The sequence below is a fragment of the Cololabis saira genome, chromosome 16 (assembly GCF_033807715.1).
Source record: "Cololabis saira isolate AMF1-May2022 chromosome 16, fColSai1.1, whole genome shotgun sequence".
NCBI lineage: Eukaryota > Metazoa > Chordata > Actinopteri > Beloniformes > Belonidae > Cololabis > Cololabis saira.
This window is the reverse complement of record NC_084602.1, coordinates 23,443,353-23,458,211: the sequence shown is the minus strand read 5'-3', so window position 1 is coordinate 23,458,211 and position 14,859 is coordinate 23,443,353. Positions and strand designations below refer to the sequence as shown.

Here is a 14,859-nt window from a genome sequence, read left to right as displayed (position 1 = left end):
AGTAGAACATCCATTCTGTAATAGTGCACATTTTTAGTGCAATAACAAAAGTGCAAACAGAAAGTCTGTAGAAAACCTGTAAACATATTTGTGCCTCAAAGGCCATGACTGTAGGCTACAGTTGTTGTAAAACAGGAAAAATAACTTGTGAACTCAAGAGCTCAATGCCATTTTCCATTGGCATTTTATGACTATTCTTTGACTCTCACAGTAATACGGGACAAAGTGCATCCCTTTTCAGCTCAAGACGGGACGCGTACTTTAGTTTATAAATACGGGACGATTCAGTTTTTCAAGGGACGGTTGGCAACCCTATGTGTGTCCCAAGAATAAGAACCAAGCAAGGTGAGGCAGCGTTATTCTGCTCCTCACTGGTGGAACAAACTTCCTGTAGACCTGAGGTCTGCTCAAACTGTCAGCTCCTTTAAATCAGGCCTAAAAACATTACTGTTTACCTGCTGTACTCTACTGCCCTTACTTTTTAACAACTTGTGATTTTATTATTTTACCTCTTGTCTTATCATTTTATTTCTCATTTACTGTTTAATTGTGTCTTGCCGCTTTTAATGTTGATGTAAAGCACTTTGAATTATCTTGTTGAATTGTGCTATACAAATAAACTTGCCTTGCCTCACTAATTCAGTGCAATGAAATAGTGGTAATTGCAGTCCCCCAAGGTCCACCGCCAAGAGGAAAAAAACTAAAAAGGAAAAAAAAGGGTCTGTGACAACTTTGCATATGCTTTTTTTAACTTTATTTGTCAAATTATCAATATATTGATGCTGAGGTTCTCTATAGGAGTGACCAGATTGGATAGGATCAGGAATGAGTACATCAGAGGGACAGCACATGTTAGACTCTAGGCTTTGGGAGACCAGACTGAGATGGTACAGACATGTCCAGAGGAGAGAGAGTGAATATATTTGTAGAAGGATGCTGAGTTTTGAACTGCCAGGTAGGAGGCCCAGAGGAAGACCAAAGAGGAGGTTTATAGATGTAGTGAAAGAGGACATGAAGGTAGTTGGGCTAAGAGAAGAGGACGCAGAAGACATGCTCAGATGGAGGCAACTGATTCACTATGGCGACCCCTGAAGGGAAAAGCCAAAAGGAAAAGAAGAAGATTGCCTTACTTTTTTTATTATTATTATAAAAACACACAACAATCTTTACAGTGTCTAAATGATCTTACACTGTGAACAGATGACAGCCAAATAATGCTTCTGAAAAATCCTATTAATATTAAAAAAGTATGCCCAGTAATGATCACCAGACATTTCTTTTGTATTAGTCATTTGTACAAGTTTATCTCCCCATTGAGTGGTGGAGTCAGTCATTCCTCCTCTGTGTCAACAGCCATTGGGGGCGCTGTAGCCTGCAGCTCAGCCTCATGTTGTCTTTTCAGTCCTTTCAGGTACGTACGCAGGCTTTCTGGGTCTAATCTTGAGTTTCTGGCAGTCTGCAAGAGGCGAGTGGCCAGGTGGTACACAGCTCTCTGTCTCTCAGTCTCTGGATCAGTGTGATGTCTGGCCTGGAAGAAGAAATTAGATTATGTCTTGTCATTTTTGTCTTTTTTTCTAATCTATCATGCCTCTGACATCCCACACTTGTAAATAGAACACAATAATATTTTAGCTATTTTTCTTAAGAGGGCAAATATTTGTATAACAAGATGTCCAAATCTTAATGGAGGTACCAAAAGCTGTTGGCTGACTTTAGAGGCAACTGTCTTAGCCTCCTGGATTACATTTGGAGGAAGAGCGGTCATTTCTGCTGCTCTCAGACCTAGAGAAGCAAAACTGAGCTTGATAAACATTTTCACAACAAAAAAATTGAACTGGGATGTTCTTGGATTTCTCTGACTTTATACCATAATGTCTTTCTTGAGAGCATCCTCGATTCAGCAAATAAGTATACACCACTCGCTCTTCACCAGTTTCACGACTGCGCGTGTGCTGAACCTCCATGTGTTGATTCTCCACATTAGGATAGAGAGACTCCAGTTGGCAAAGCTCCAGAAAGTGCGTGGCAAACAGAGTGAACGCCTGCAAACATGAGAGAAACATGACACACCTTCTTGAATTACACAAAGGTGGGTATGCTCAATTTCTTTATTTGTTCTCCTGCTTTATTGTTGATCTAAGAGGTGTAAGACAACTGCAATAAGAAAAGTCGAATGCTTGAAACAGGACACAGGAATCTGAATCATCTGGTTTTATAAAACCAGAGAGAGGAGCAGCAGAGAAGAACTGAACTTGTTCCATACTTTACCTTTAGGCTAAGGAGGAACTCACAAACGGAGTGACAGATGCCAATGCCTTCCTCAGCACTGGTACCACGCCCCAACTCATCTATGATGATCAATGATCTGTCACTTGCATTGTGGATGATGTAAGAGATCTTCAGGCAAGAAATCCACAACAAAAGAGATTATCTTTTTTTCCAAAAATGTAATTATAGAATTTGAGAAATATGGAGCTGAATAAAAGCAAACCTCCTTCATTTCCAACATAAAGCTAGAAGAGTTGGTTTCAAAATCATCATCCACACCAATTCTGGTGAAAATCTGATCAGCTACTCGAAAAGAGGCATACTCAGCAGGAACAAAAGAGCCTGGAAGAATGACATGATAGGGTGATTATTAAAAAATAAAGTCACATCAGTTCAAATTCACAAATTTCTATGAGCTTAGAAGATTTGCTGCCAACCGATCTGGGCCATGATCTGACACAGCGCCACTTGTTTGAGGTAAGTGGATTTGCCGCTCATGTTGGGTCCTGTTATGATGACAAAGTTGCTGCCCTCGGAGATGTAGCCGTTGTTGGATATGGGCTGCTGTCGAGAAATCCGCTCCAGGATGGGATGACGGCCTTGCTTGATGGCCAGAGTGTCCGTGAACTCCGGACGCACTAACAGACAGCAAAAAAAAGAGACATTTATTTAATGTTTAGCCTAGGATATTAGCTTCAATACATATTTGTAGATTCATCTAAAAAGAAGAAAAATAGAATTACATTGTAAAATGTACACAGCACATGAAATGTATACATAATTAAATGCATCTTTGTTGATAGATGAGCCGCAATATTACAAAACAATCATATCTGGCAGTTAGTTCCTCTACTTGTCTGGTACACTTATGTAAGAAGGGTAATCTGAGTACAAGCTGCCAGGGATAGAAGGGGGCACGCAGTCAGCACACATCTATAGAGAGACAGTTTCAGACAGCTGAGGGCCAGCACTCACCACCCACATGGCTGACAGGGCTGCTGCTGCTCACAAGAAGAACAGAGCCCAGCAAAGTTGCTTAGTAGAGCACCTACTAGCATTCCTATGACACAATGGATCACATACATGCGTACTGCAAGGCCCCCTTCACTCCAAGGTAACAGATCAGACTTCATCAAGGTTCAGCTGATGGTCCAACTTATTTAAGACAGGGAATCAAACTGATTTTATTCTCACCATAGTCTGAGATTGTGCAAGCATTGGCCAGAGAGAGCAACATGTCCAACATGGAAACAGCATCAGAGAGTTTATAAAGGCAGTGGATGTGCTCATGGATGGTGCTGAGCAGTTGACATATCACCCTGTAAAGAGAGACAGGTAGAAGGAAAGAGAACATTCCTGGAAAGAAAATCATTTTGCAAACAGTACCCTCTTGTGGACACAAAGTATATTAAACAACTACACATACGGCACTTTTTCATTTAATGGATCATCTTAACAAATTTACTAACTCCTTCTATTGAATAAGAAAACATATTTCTGTGTTTTAAAACAACACTCAGAAATGACAGTTTCTAATTTTAAGACCTCTTTCAATTACCCTTTCAATTAGTTATTATTATATTAAATCAACTAACCAATTTATCAAAAGAACAGCTGTAGCACTAAGCAATATTTCAGTTTCTGAGTGTATTCAGTGCAGTACAATTGATGCAAACAATAAATTTTTGTGCAAGTTCGTAAGTCACAAGTTCACGGTCCCCTCACACATAAGACACATGAAAGATCTCCCTCAGGGCCTCATCACAGCGTCCGTTCATCTTCATCAGGTCTGTGGTGGTGAAACAGTAGCTGTTTTTGTACTTGGTTACCTAAGATTAAAACAATTACATTTAAAACAATAGTTTTCTATTCCCATACCCATTGGAGTCAGTTTAGCTTCATTCATTACCACTTGAAGCTCCATTTTCCTTATTCCTACTTATTCCCCAGAGTGTATAATTTATCCCTTTTGTGCATTTTTACCTTGATGAACTCTGAGGGGAGTTTCCCCTCAGCTAAGTTCACTCCTTCAAGTTTCATTTGGATAAAGAAGCCTCGAGCTGTGCTGAAGCTGGTGCGCAACGGCAGGCCATATTTCTCCCCCATCTGGTTCACAAGTCCTGAGCAAAACCAATGACACACAATATGCTTAAGCTTTGGAATAAACTACATAAAAGCACTGCGATGATGACATTTAATAAAAGATGTGGCATGAAAACCTGCAATGTCATCCACGATCTCCGTGTAAGCTCTGCGTGCAATGTCAAGAAACTCGTTGATGTTTGGGCGCACCGCATAACACTTCTGGGTGCGCAGGTTTAGACTCCCTTTAAGGTATGTTGTGTCGTCGTTTATAACCGTCTTGACCTGGTTTAAGATCACGTCAAACCTGAAGAAAATAATAATTTAAAAAGTGTTCACAGTGGTCAAACACAGCACCAAACAGTAAGCTGGCTTCATCAGGACCAGAGTTATAATAGTTTGGAATTTTTTTATTTTTCCTTTGTTAGTATTTCAGTTCTGATTTAGTTCCAGATTAATTTATTGACAAAGAAAATTTAGGATGAAATAATGCTATCAACAATGTCATACAGTACAAGATTTCTTAATTATTTCAGTAATAAGAATAAGAAAACAAGAATTAATTAAACTAATTTTACCTGCAATTCTATTCTGTTTCAGTTAGTTTTGCATTGTTAATTTGAATTTTTTATTTAGTTTCAGTGTAATTTTTCTCTCTTAGTGTCAGTTTTAGTCTTAGTTTTGGTTAACTATAATAACTCTGATCAGGCCCAGGATGAAAGTTTCAAACCTGTCGTCCTCCAGCGTGGTACTGTAAGCCTTCAGCAGAGCTGTGCTGCAGTTCTTTAACACCGTCTGTTCAAAGGGCAAAAATGTAAAGGTCAGTAACGTGGGTTATGTTTTCCATTATTCAATCTGTGTCTCTTGGACGACTCAGAAATGATTTAATTCTTATCAATAATCACAGACCCTTAGCCGCGGTACGAGGTCTAGTGTGTGTTTCAGCTGAATAACATGTGTAATCTTGGATTCAGCTGCTTGAACCTGGAAGAACAAAGTGCCATCACTGAAGAATACACGAATACAGAATGATGAAGAATGTTTTGAAAAGGTGCCACTGCTGGAAGTTCGACTCATCCAGTCAAGAGATATAGAAGTCCTGTACGCACCGTTTCCTGCTTTGGGATTTGGACGAGAACAGAGAGCAGCCGGTCGATGTCGAGGAAATGACCTATAGCTAAAAAGAGTAAAGAAACCCTGAAACTCATCATCAGAGTTTTATAACAGAGTTATAAAACTCTGTTTTATAACCTTATCATCGGTTTGCAATATGTTTCGAGAGAAAAATGGTTCCTGACCATTCCTGAGGCCGAAGAAGAGCTCCTCATCTTGCAGAAGCTCTTGTATAGCGTCCAAGCGCATGTTGATGGTTTCCAAATCCACCAATGGCTCCAGAATATTGGAGCGCAGCCTTCTAACACCACCAGGTGTTTTTGTGTGGTTGATTACCCCTAAAAGTGTATGTTCACTCCTATAAAAAGACACAAGTACACACCAGTTGTCTATGTCTGCACAATTACAACATAGAAAAGATCAGAATGTTGCTGTTGCCTTCACTCTTACCTGTGGTCTCTGTTGTTGACCACAAGCTCCAAGTTAGCGGCAGATGCTGAGTCGATCATGGCCGTCTGCTCACTCCCTTTAAAGCTCACTTTAAGAGACTTGGCAGCATAAACAGAGTTCTGGAGGAACTCTAAGTATTTCAGCAACGCAGCTGCAGCTGCCAGGCAATAATACCTAAATAAACAGTCGTTAATGAAAATGGTGTTGGGCAACAGGAAGTGGATCTCTGTGCATTAATGCTTTTAGTTGCTTACTTTGCTTGTATTTCCATGAGGACAGTGCCAAATTCAGGAGCACATAGTTGCTGAATGTACTCCAGTCCTTTCCTCTCATTAAAATACTTCCTTTGAATCGCAGTTAAAGCGACACCCTTGCGCAAAAATGTGAAAAGAACATTTAAAATATCATCTTACACGTTTGTTAATAAGTGCTGCATTCTAGCACAATTAACTGAAGTGGTACTAAAAGAGAGTGACTGAAAACAAAAAAAGATGTTTTTTCTCTGTATTTGTACCGGGAAATTCTCAGTGATGAGCTTGAAGAGCTTTGTCCCCTTCCCCTTGTCACTGGCTGTGTCTGGCATCAGTATTTCCACTGGCACCAAAATGTGAATCTTGGTTATAACCTTCAGGAGAATAATAAATGAGTGTGACATGCTTGCTGTATTTCACATTTTCTTCTCAAATGTTGTTAGCTGGGATGAAGTAGACTGGTTACCTTGGCATATGTCCCCGTGTCTGCAAACTGAGAAAGCACAAGCTCTGGACAATTCAAGTTGAAACTAGCCATGCCAATTTCCCCCCTGGCCAAACCCCGCCCCTCCACCACTGCTACAATCACGGAGGGACCAGAGATCGTGGATGCAGAGGAGCAACTTGTTCCTGCAAAAATATTTCATCGGGGTTAAAGGGGCGGTTTGGTCAGTCAGTGGTGTGTGGAGACAGAAATGAACACATTCAAGATAGTCAGGAGTGGCAATCCCAACAAGTTCACCTGAAATTCTCAAGAGAAACAGCAAAAAACAAGAACGCTTCATGTCAGATTCTATATGCGTCAGTCAAGAAGATAAATGTTCAAGTTCATGACAGTACAGTTAGCTGCATAACCGGTTTAGACATGTTGTCATTGAGAAAGGTTTTGTCTGTAAAGGAACATGACGGCATGACTTAGGTTTGGAAAGCTGCATCCAAAAAATCCACAAGACTTCTGGCCTTTGGACAGACAAAAATTTAGTTGCTTGGCCATCATGCTTAGTGCTACATTCGGTGTAATCACTTTGTGTCTGCTGACGAGCACATAGGTGGAGGAGTGATAGTATGGCTGATTTTGGTGGACACCTTGCAGTCATTGTGTAAACAAATGCCTAAAATCCTTTATGAAATGAAGTGATGTTGTAAGGCAAAGTGGACCAAAATTCTTTAATTGTAATGGAAGACACTTACAAAAACAAATTATTACTTCATATTATTGCTTTTTAATGGGGTTTCATGAGCTTAGAATGTGCCGTAATTAGTTTTCTACATGTTGGTTCCACATTTCTTCAGAATTTTGTCTTAATAGATGATTACACTGTGTAATATACCATGGATTGCTGATCTAAGATTGTATTTACTGAATTGTAAGACCTGATTATTATTTTTATTATGTCCTGACACATAAAACTGAATAATTAAAAGAGAGTGTACTATTCTTTCACATGAATGCATGCGTAGGGTGTTAACCTGTGGGCCCCGCAGACCCCGGTGTCCTTCTGAGCCTGGGCGTCCCTCCATGGCTGCGAAAAGAGGAGCTGTCTGAGCTGGATGCGAGCAGCGCTGCTGCTGTCCTCCCTGTCCTGAAGCTGCTGAGGCTCTGACCTGCTGCTGAAAATGCAGAGGTGTCAAGTAACGAGGTACAAATACTTCGTTACCTTACTTAAGTAGAAATTTTGGTTATCTATACTTCACATGAGTAATTATTTTTCAGACGACTTTTTACTTTTACTCCTTACATTTTCACGCAATTATCTGTACTTTTTACTCCTTACATTTTAAAAACAGCCGTGTTACTCTATTTCATTTAGAAAAAAAAAAAACTATCCAGTTAAATTGCGCCATCCGGATAGAGTGAATTTGGTTGTGGTTGTGGCACAGATGTTCTTGTCCAGTTTTGTTCTTACATCAGATTCCTGCAACTAAACTTGGATGTACATTCCAATAAAGGTTAGGATAAATGATAAAATGCCTCTGAAGTTTGACTTTTTGCACCATTACAATACTTATAGGCAACTAGTCATCATATCTCCTGCTCTCTGAAACACATGTTAATGCTCAATAGTACACATATATGGTTCTTTAATATATTTGCATTATACTAAGATGCATTCATTTTCAATGGCTTTTGTCCTTAATGGCTTTTCCCCCCCTTACATTACTTTTGTAGATTGTACATTACTTTTACTTTTATACTTTAAGTAGTTTTGAAACCAGTACTTTTATACTTTTACTTGAGTAAAAAACTTGAGTTGATACTTCAACTTCTACAGGAGTATTTTTAAACTCTAACTTCAGTATCTATACTTCTACCTGAGTAATGAATGTGAATACTTTTGACACCTCTGTGAACATGTGGAAACAGCTATGATTTCGCTGCAAACCAAAATAAATGATCTGGATCTAATACTGTTAAGTATCAAAACCAATTAATCAAATTATAGATGCAAAAAAATACTAATTTCTTGGATGTTTTCATTTTCTACAAAATAAAATTGCAAGTGTCAGCTGAAACTCCTGTCTATATAAAAGTACCTGGTATACTTAAGTGATGGGTGAAAGTCGCCCCGTTTTCATGTAAACCTTGTTGGGATAAAGCTGAAGAAGTTGATGCTGGACACGGTGAGGCGGTAGCTCGTCTCCGGTTGGCCGAAGACGAGCTATCGCTCGGCCCGCAGTCCGAGGTGTCGCCGCCAGCTACATCCGTGCTGCTGTGATACATCTTAAAATCTCGCAAAAACACGACAACGGAGAAACATTTCAATATTGATTTGCATATTTGTTTCTTCTTAATTTTCCTTGACACGTAAAAAAGCAACAGAACGAGGCCTTTTTAAAGCGTAGGCAACTTCTTGGCAGCTAGCAACTACTGACAACTCCCTGCGTTGTAACATCTGCGCATGTCAGGTTAATAATAATAATAATGATGATATTACTATTACTACCACCACTACTACTACTACTAATAATAATAACAATAATAATAATAATAATAATAATAATAATAATAATAATAATAATAATAATAATAATAATAATAATAATAATAATTATTATATTATAAATAATAATAATGATAATAACTGCCAACAACTATATTCATATGATATTAATTATTAATATTATTAATATTATTATATTATAAATAATGATAATAACGGTATTAATAATAATAATAATAATAATAATAATTATTATTATTAATAATAATAATAATTATTATTATTATCATTATTATTATAAATAATAACAATAATAATAATAATAATAATGATAATAACTGCCAACAACTCCCTGCGTTGTAAACATCTGCGCATGTCAGGTTAATAATAATAATAATAATAATAATAATAATAATAATAATAATAATAATAATTATTATTATTATTATAAATAATAATAGTAATACTAATAATAATAATGGCAATAATGATAATGATGATAATAATAATAATAATATAATAATAATAATAATAATAATAATAATAATAATAATAATAATAATAATAATAATAATAATAATAATAATAATAATAACTACTACTACTAATAATAATAAAGGTAAAAAAAAAAAAAAAAAAAAAAATAATAATAATAATAATAATAATAATAATAATAATAATAATAATAATAATAATAATAATAATGATAAGATGATTACAACCCCCCATCTCATCTCATTTGCTGCAACGCCAAATTATCTTTGAGATAAAACATAGTGTTTCAAAGAGGTTAAAAAAATAGGTATTTGTCAAGGAACGTATGGGGTAGGGTTGCCACCCGTCCCGTAAAATACGGAATTGTCCTTTATTTGAGAAAAAAATGTTGCGTCCCGTATTGAACTAATACGGGACGCGATTTGTACTTTATTTTCATTAACTTTTACACCATATTCTAGTTGAATTATTGAAATAAATTAACCTTTACACCATATTCTGGTTGAATTATTGAAATAAATTAACCTTTTACACCATATTCTAGTTGAATTATTGAAATAAATTAACTTTTACACCATATTCTAGTTGAATTATTGAAATAAATTAACTTTTACACCAAATTCTAGTTGAATTATTGAAATAAATTAACTTTTACACCATATTCTAGTTGAATTATTGAAATAAATTAACTTTTACACCATATTCTAGTTGAATTATTGAAATAAATTAACTTTTACACCATATTCTAGTTGAATTATTGAAATAAGTAACTTTTACACCATAGTCTAGTTGAATTATTGAAATAAATTTACTTTTACACCATATTCTGGTTGAATTATTGAAATAAATTAACCTTTTACACCATATTCTGGTTGAATTATTGAAATAAATTAACCTTTACACCATATTCTAGTTGAATTATTGAAATAAATTAACCTTTTACACCATATTCTAGTTGAATTATTGAAATAAATTAACTTTTACACCATATTCTTCACCTGTAGGCTATATTATACATCTGGGCTGATGTGGACATACAGAGCATAGGAGGATATTTCAGTTGCTAGTATGGTTGTCTGTCTGTACAGTCATGCAAGTTCAATGCTATTAAAGCACTTTAAACTTTAAATCAAAGCATTTTATTTTTTCATATAAAATAAACACATTTTTATTCAGTTTAGAAGTTTTGGGGCTTTTTTTTTTGGCTCCTGCGCTGCTGAAATCAGGGCGTCCCTTATTTCTATTTCTGAAAGGTGGCAACCCTAGTATGGGGACACCTTATAAACAAGATATTTTTTTATTTTGTTTTCAATTTCCTCAATTTTTCCGTCACACACACACACACACACACACACACACACACACACACACACACACACACACACACACACACACACACACACACACACACACACACACACACACACACACACACACACACACACACACACACATCATTAAACCCATCAGATTTTTGTCCAATCAACGCTTTTATTTTCGAAAAACCCGGAAGTCGTGTTCCTTAACACAGCCAAGATGGCGACTGCTACACGTGAATGTGAATATTTTGTCAGAGAAATTGAAAAAAATGACGGCAGTTACCTGAAAGTAAAGCAGTGCTACATGGGAGACGTTGGTTGTGTGGTTTGGGATGCAGCTATCGTTCTCGCAAAATATTTAGAAACGACACAGTTTTACGAGCCGTCTTCGGGGGTGAACGTGTGGTGTGGGCGGACTGTGGTGGAACTGGGAGCCGGGACAGGAGTCGTAGGTCTGATGGCAGCAACCCTGGGGTGAGTCATGGTACACCTTTAATGCATTTACCTGGGCTGTTGTTGGATATCAGATAGTTAATTGTAATTTATCATTTTAATCAATGCAGAGCTCGAGTTGTAGTAACAGACCTGGAAGATTTGCAGACCCTTCTGAGGGTGAATATTCATGAAAATAAGGCTCTCATCAGTACTGGCTCCATAACTGCCAAGGTACTGAAATGGTTTGTACTTATGTTTAGTTTTTTTTGTTTTAAGTCCCCCCGAATTACAGTTTGAAATGTTATGTACTACCTGCATATTTGCTATAGGATAACTCTTGATTTCTACTAATTTCAAAGGGGCGATGACGTGTGTGAGTTCTTGCCTCCGCCACATTTTGTCCTTATGGCAGATTGCATCTATTATGAGCAGGTATTGTGCAATAGACTTCTGCTATTCAGTCTAATATTGCTCTTGAAAAATGTAAAATTATCAGCATCATTTTGAAACAAAAAGAGGTGTTTATGGTAACTGTCATTGAGTCTTTTTTTCTTCTTTCTTTCCCCAAACAGTCCATTGTTCCATTGGTCGAGAGTTTGAAGCTCATTTCAGGACCAGAGACATGTATCATTTGCTGCTATGAGCAACGCACTGAGGGTGTCAATCCAGAAGTGGAGAGGCAGTTTTTTGAGGTAAGAACCAAACCACTGAGTCCCCCCCGGCACTTAAATTAGCATTTTTGTCACTGTGATTGTCTGATTCACTTTTGCTATCTTTCAGTTGCTACAACTGAACTTCAGCTGCGAGAAGATCCCTTCTAACAAACAAGACCCAGACTTCAGCAGTCCTGACATTCACATCCTGCACATTCGCAAAAAGAAAAAAGAATAAACAGACTTTTTCAAAGAGTAATTAGACTTTATTGTATTTGCTTTTGTATTTTTTTCTGGAACAAATTTCATTATATATTAATACAGTTGTGACTTGGTGTTTTCTTGACTGTCTTTTGGTGTTCGTTTGGATGTTTAGGTTGAGAATTAGGCATGCTCCTTTGTCATGTAATAGAAAATACAGTAAAAACAGCACTAAATAACTTTTTCCAATGAATATTTGATTACCTTGAGGATGGATCAAGTTCTTAGAGTAACTTTGGAGTCCTATCCTGGTCATCTGTTGCAATTAATGCATGTCACTTTGCGGCACTATGTTGGACATTAACAACCACATTGAGGCAACTGAGGTACTCCAGGAAGTAATGACGTTAGAGAAAACAGACCAAACAAATACATCTAGACATTTAAAAGTGACCTAACCTCCACATCTAGGAGATCCATGGAGCTAAAAATTACAAAAGTTCGTTTTTGCTGCTTGTATGAAAGCACCCTGTTTTCACCAGTGATTTACAAGAAGCTGTAAAGATAACACACAATTCTCTACATCTCTTTTCTTGAGCATTTCCATTATTCTTGATGGACATGATTTAGCAAATTTTAACTGTGTCTTTTATAACATTAGGACATTTGAATTGAAAAGCGTTAAATATGACTGAGCGATGAGCTGCAAGAGTAGCTTCATTTCTTTTTTGGTTTGTGAATTCCGGCATTACTCATATTGAGCACCAGGGGGCGACATTTACTTTGAAGAAAAAAAACAACAAAAAAACAAGTTACAATGTGCAAGGACTTAGGCAGTCTACTTATACTTTGAAAGAAACGAACCCAACTATTGTGAAACATATGAGACACCCCACCAAAGTGAATACCAAAAAAACTATTGAAAGTGAAGATAAATTAGTTTGAGGGCCAAACTATGTATCAAATGAATATACATTGAAATAATAAAGGCTATGCTTTATTTGATCAAGGAAGGCTAGAAAAAAAAATCTACCGGCTTTGATAACCTACCAGGCTTTAAAAACCAAAGACAATACACTAAACCTGTCTACACCCCCCACTCCCATGTGTGGGGAATTCCAATCAAAGCCCCAGATTAAGTGGAAGATTATGGCTCTTTTTTCAGGCATAAAACCATGAAGTACTCTCCGTGCTCCCAAAGGCATGCAGGGGCCCCTCTCAGCTTTTCATGCTGCTCTCTGTGTACACAGTAGGACTGAAGTGTAATGAGTAGGTTAGCCTCCAATGCTCAGACCGTATAAAAATATTAAACCTGAACTTGACATGAGGGGGTTGGAGGCTCCCATTAAAACACCAAAATCACTTCATGTTAGAATACAGTAAATGCAATAACTAGTGTTTCTCTTACATGCTTACTTGAAATCTGTTACAGTCTTACAGACATGCATCATGTCAGAAAACTAATATCCCATGCGGCTGTGGTGTGGACGCTGGACGGCCCGGACGTGGGCAGTTTCCCCATGGTGACGCCCTCATTGGTCATTGGTGGGGTGGCTCATGGATAGATCCCCAAGATATTGTTCCTCAGCCAGATGTTTATGATTATGTTTTGATGTGTATGTTGAGGGGGGTATGTGTGCTGTGTGGGTATCAATGTGAGGATGTGTGTTTTTAACCATGAGTGTGTGTGTTTTCATATGTTGGTGTTGATTTTATTGTGTAAGGCACTTTGTGCTACTGTTGTATGAAAAGTGCTATAAAAATAAAGTTTGATTTGATAATGTGTTTATGGAGTCAGACATGGACTACTCCTAAATCATCAGCAAATGTTTTAGTTTTGCACAAAGCTTTAATGTGAATAGAGCAAAATAAAAATACCTGCATATATCAAAAAAGGTTCTTTCTATGCCAAAAAAAAGAGAACTCAAATTCAAAACTTGCTCAACAGTAATTATATGTTGAACAGCTCTGATTGTGAAACATCTCAAAGTTGAGAGAATGGAAAAAGATGGGGCTGTGCTTGGATTGGATCAGAGCTGAACAGTATCTTGATCAACAGAAATCCTTGCAACGTGAAGAACAGAAGCTATTTTGTACAGTTACTATAAATAAGTGCTGTATCACTGAAGATATTTGCTCCCGGGTGCCCTTTGCTGCCCCTTTTACTTTTGCCTTGGAGCAGCTGGACATTTAGCGTCAGAATGAACCTTCTGCTGAGGTCTCCCTCAGCTTTGACCAATTAATTAATTAGACTTGCAGTTGGTATTAAGTCCATGTCCACCATTGTGGTTGGGACCGGACCCAAGAGGGTTACAAGGGAGATTAGAGGGTTAGACGGGAGCTCCACTGCTCTCTGTGTACATCCCCTCATCTAATCCACTCACAGCTCTCCCCTTCCATTGACTTAGAACAGATATTCCTGTTTCTATGGTGTTCTCGCTGCCTTAAATGTTATCCAAAATTAATTAAAACGGTAGCAACGCAGTCTTCTTGTGGTTACCCAATTAGGCTAACCACAAGAGGCGCACTGCAAATGAGGGCAGCCCACAGAGAAGCAGAGACATCTCTGTAATCTGGTATCATATGCATATTAAAAAAAAAAGTTGATTCTGGTGACCAGAACATGATTATGCATGTATATAATCGCCTC

At 37.4% G+C, this 14,859-nt stretch overlaps 2 protein-coding genes across 2 annotated transcripts; one reads left to right on the top strand and one right to left on the bottom strand.

Annotated features, from left to right (window-relative positions):
• Positions 1 to 1,177: 1,177 nt before the first annotated feature.
• Positions 1,178 to 8,886, bottom strand: msh4 (mutS homolog 4). The gene is made up of 20 exons (XM_061743290.1): positions 8,748 to 8,886; positions 7,635 to 7,775; positions 6,631 to 6,794; positions 6,428 to 6,538; positions 6,168 to 6,283; positions 5,914 to 6,087; positions 5,649 to 5,821; positions 5,460 to 5,527; positions 5,260 to 5,334; positions 5,081 to 5,145; positions 4,488 to 4,657; positions 4,252 to 4,388; positions 3,994 to 4,097; positions 3,463 to 3,587; positions 2,706 to 2,906; positions 2,492 to 2,610; positions 2,269 to 2,397; positions 1,868 to 2,042; positions 1,694 to 1,782; positions 1,178 to 1,528 (listed from the first exon to the last, which is right to left on the bottom strand). The coding sequence occupies exons 1-20, from the start codon at positions 8,884 to 8,886 to the stop codon at positions 1,331 to 1,333; spliced, it is 2,673 nt and encodes an 890-aa protein (XP_061599274.1). The 3' UTR covers positions 1,178 to 1,330.
• Positions 8,887 to 11,061: 2,175 nt separating this feature from the next.
• vcpkmt (valosin containing protein lysine (K) methyltransferase) lies at positions 11,062 to 13,909 on the top strand. Its single transcript, XM_061743996.1, has 5 exons — positions 11,062 to 11,394; positions 11,484 to 11,597; positions 11,715 to 11,787; positions 11,928 to 12,047; positions 12,136 to 13,909. Exons 1-5 carry the CDS (start codon positions 11,138 to 11,140, stop codon positions 12,244 to 12,246), a joined length of 675 nt encoding a protein of 224 aa, XP_061599980.1. The 5' UTR covers positions 11,062 to 11,137; the 3' UTR covers positions 12,247 to 13,909.
• Positions 13,910 to 14,859: the final 950 nt, after the last annotated feature.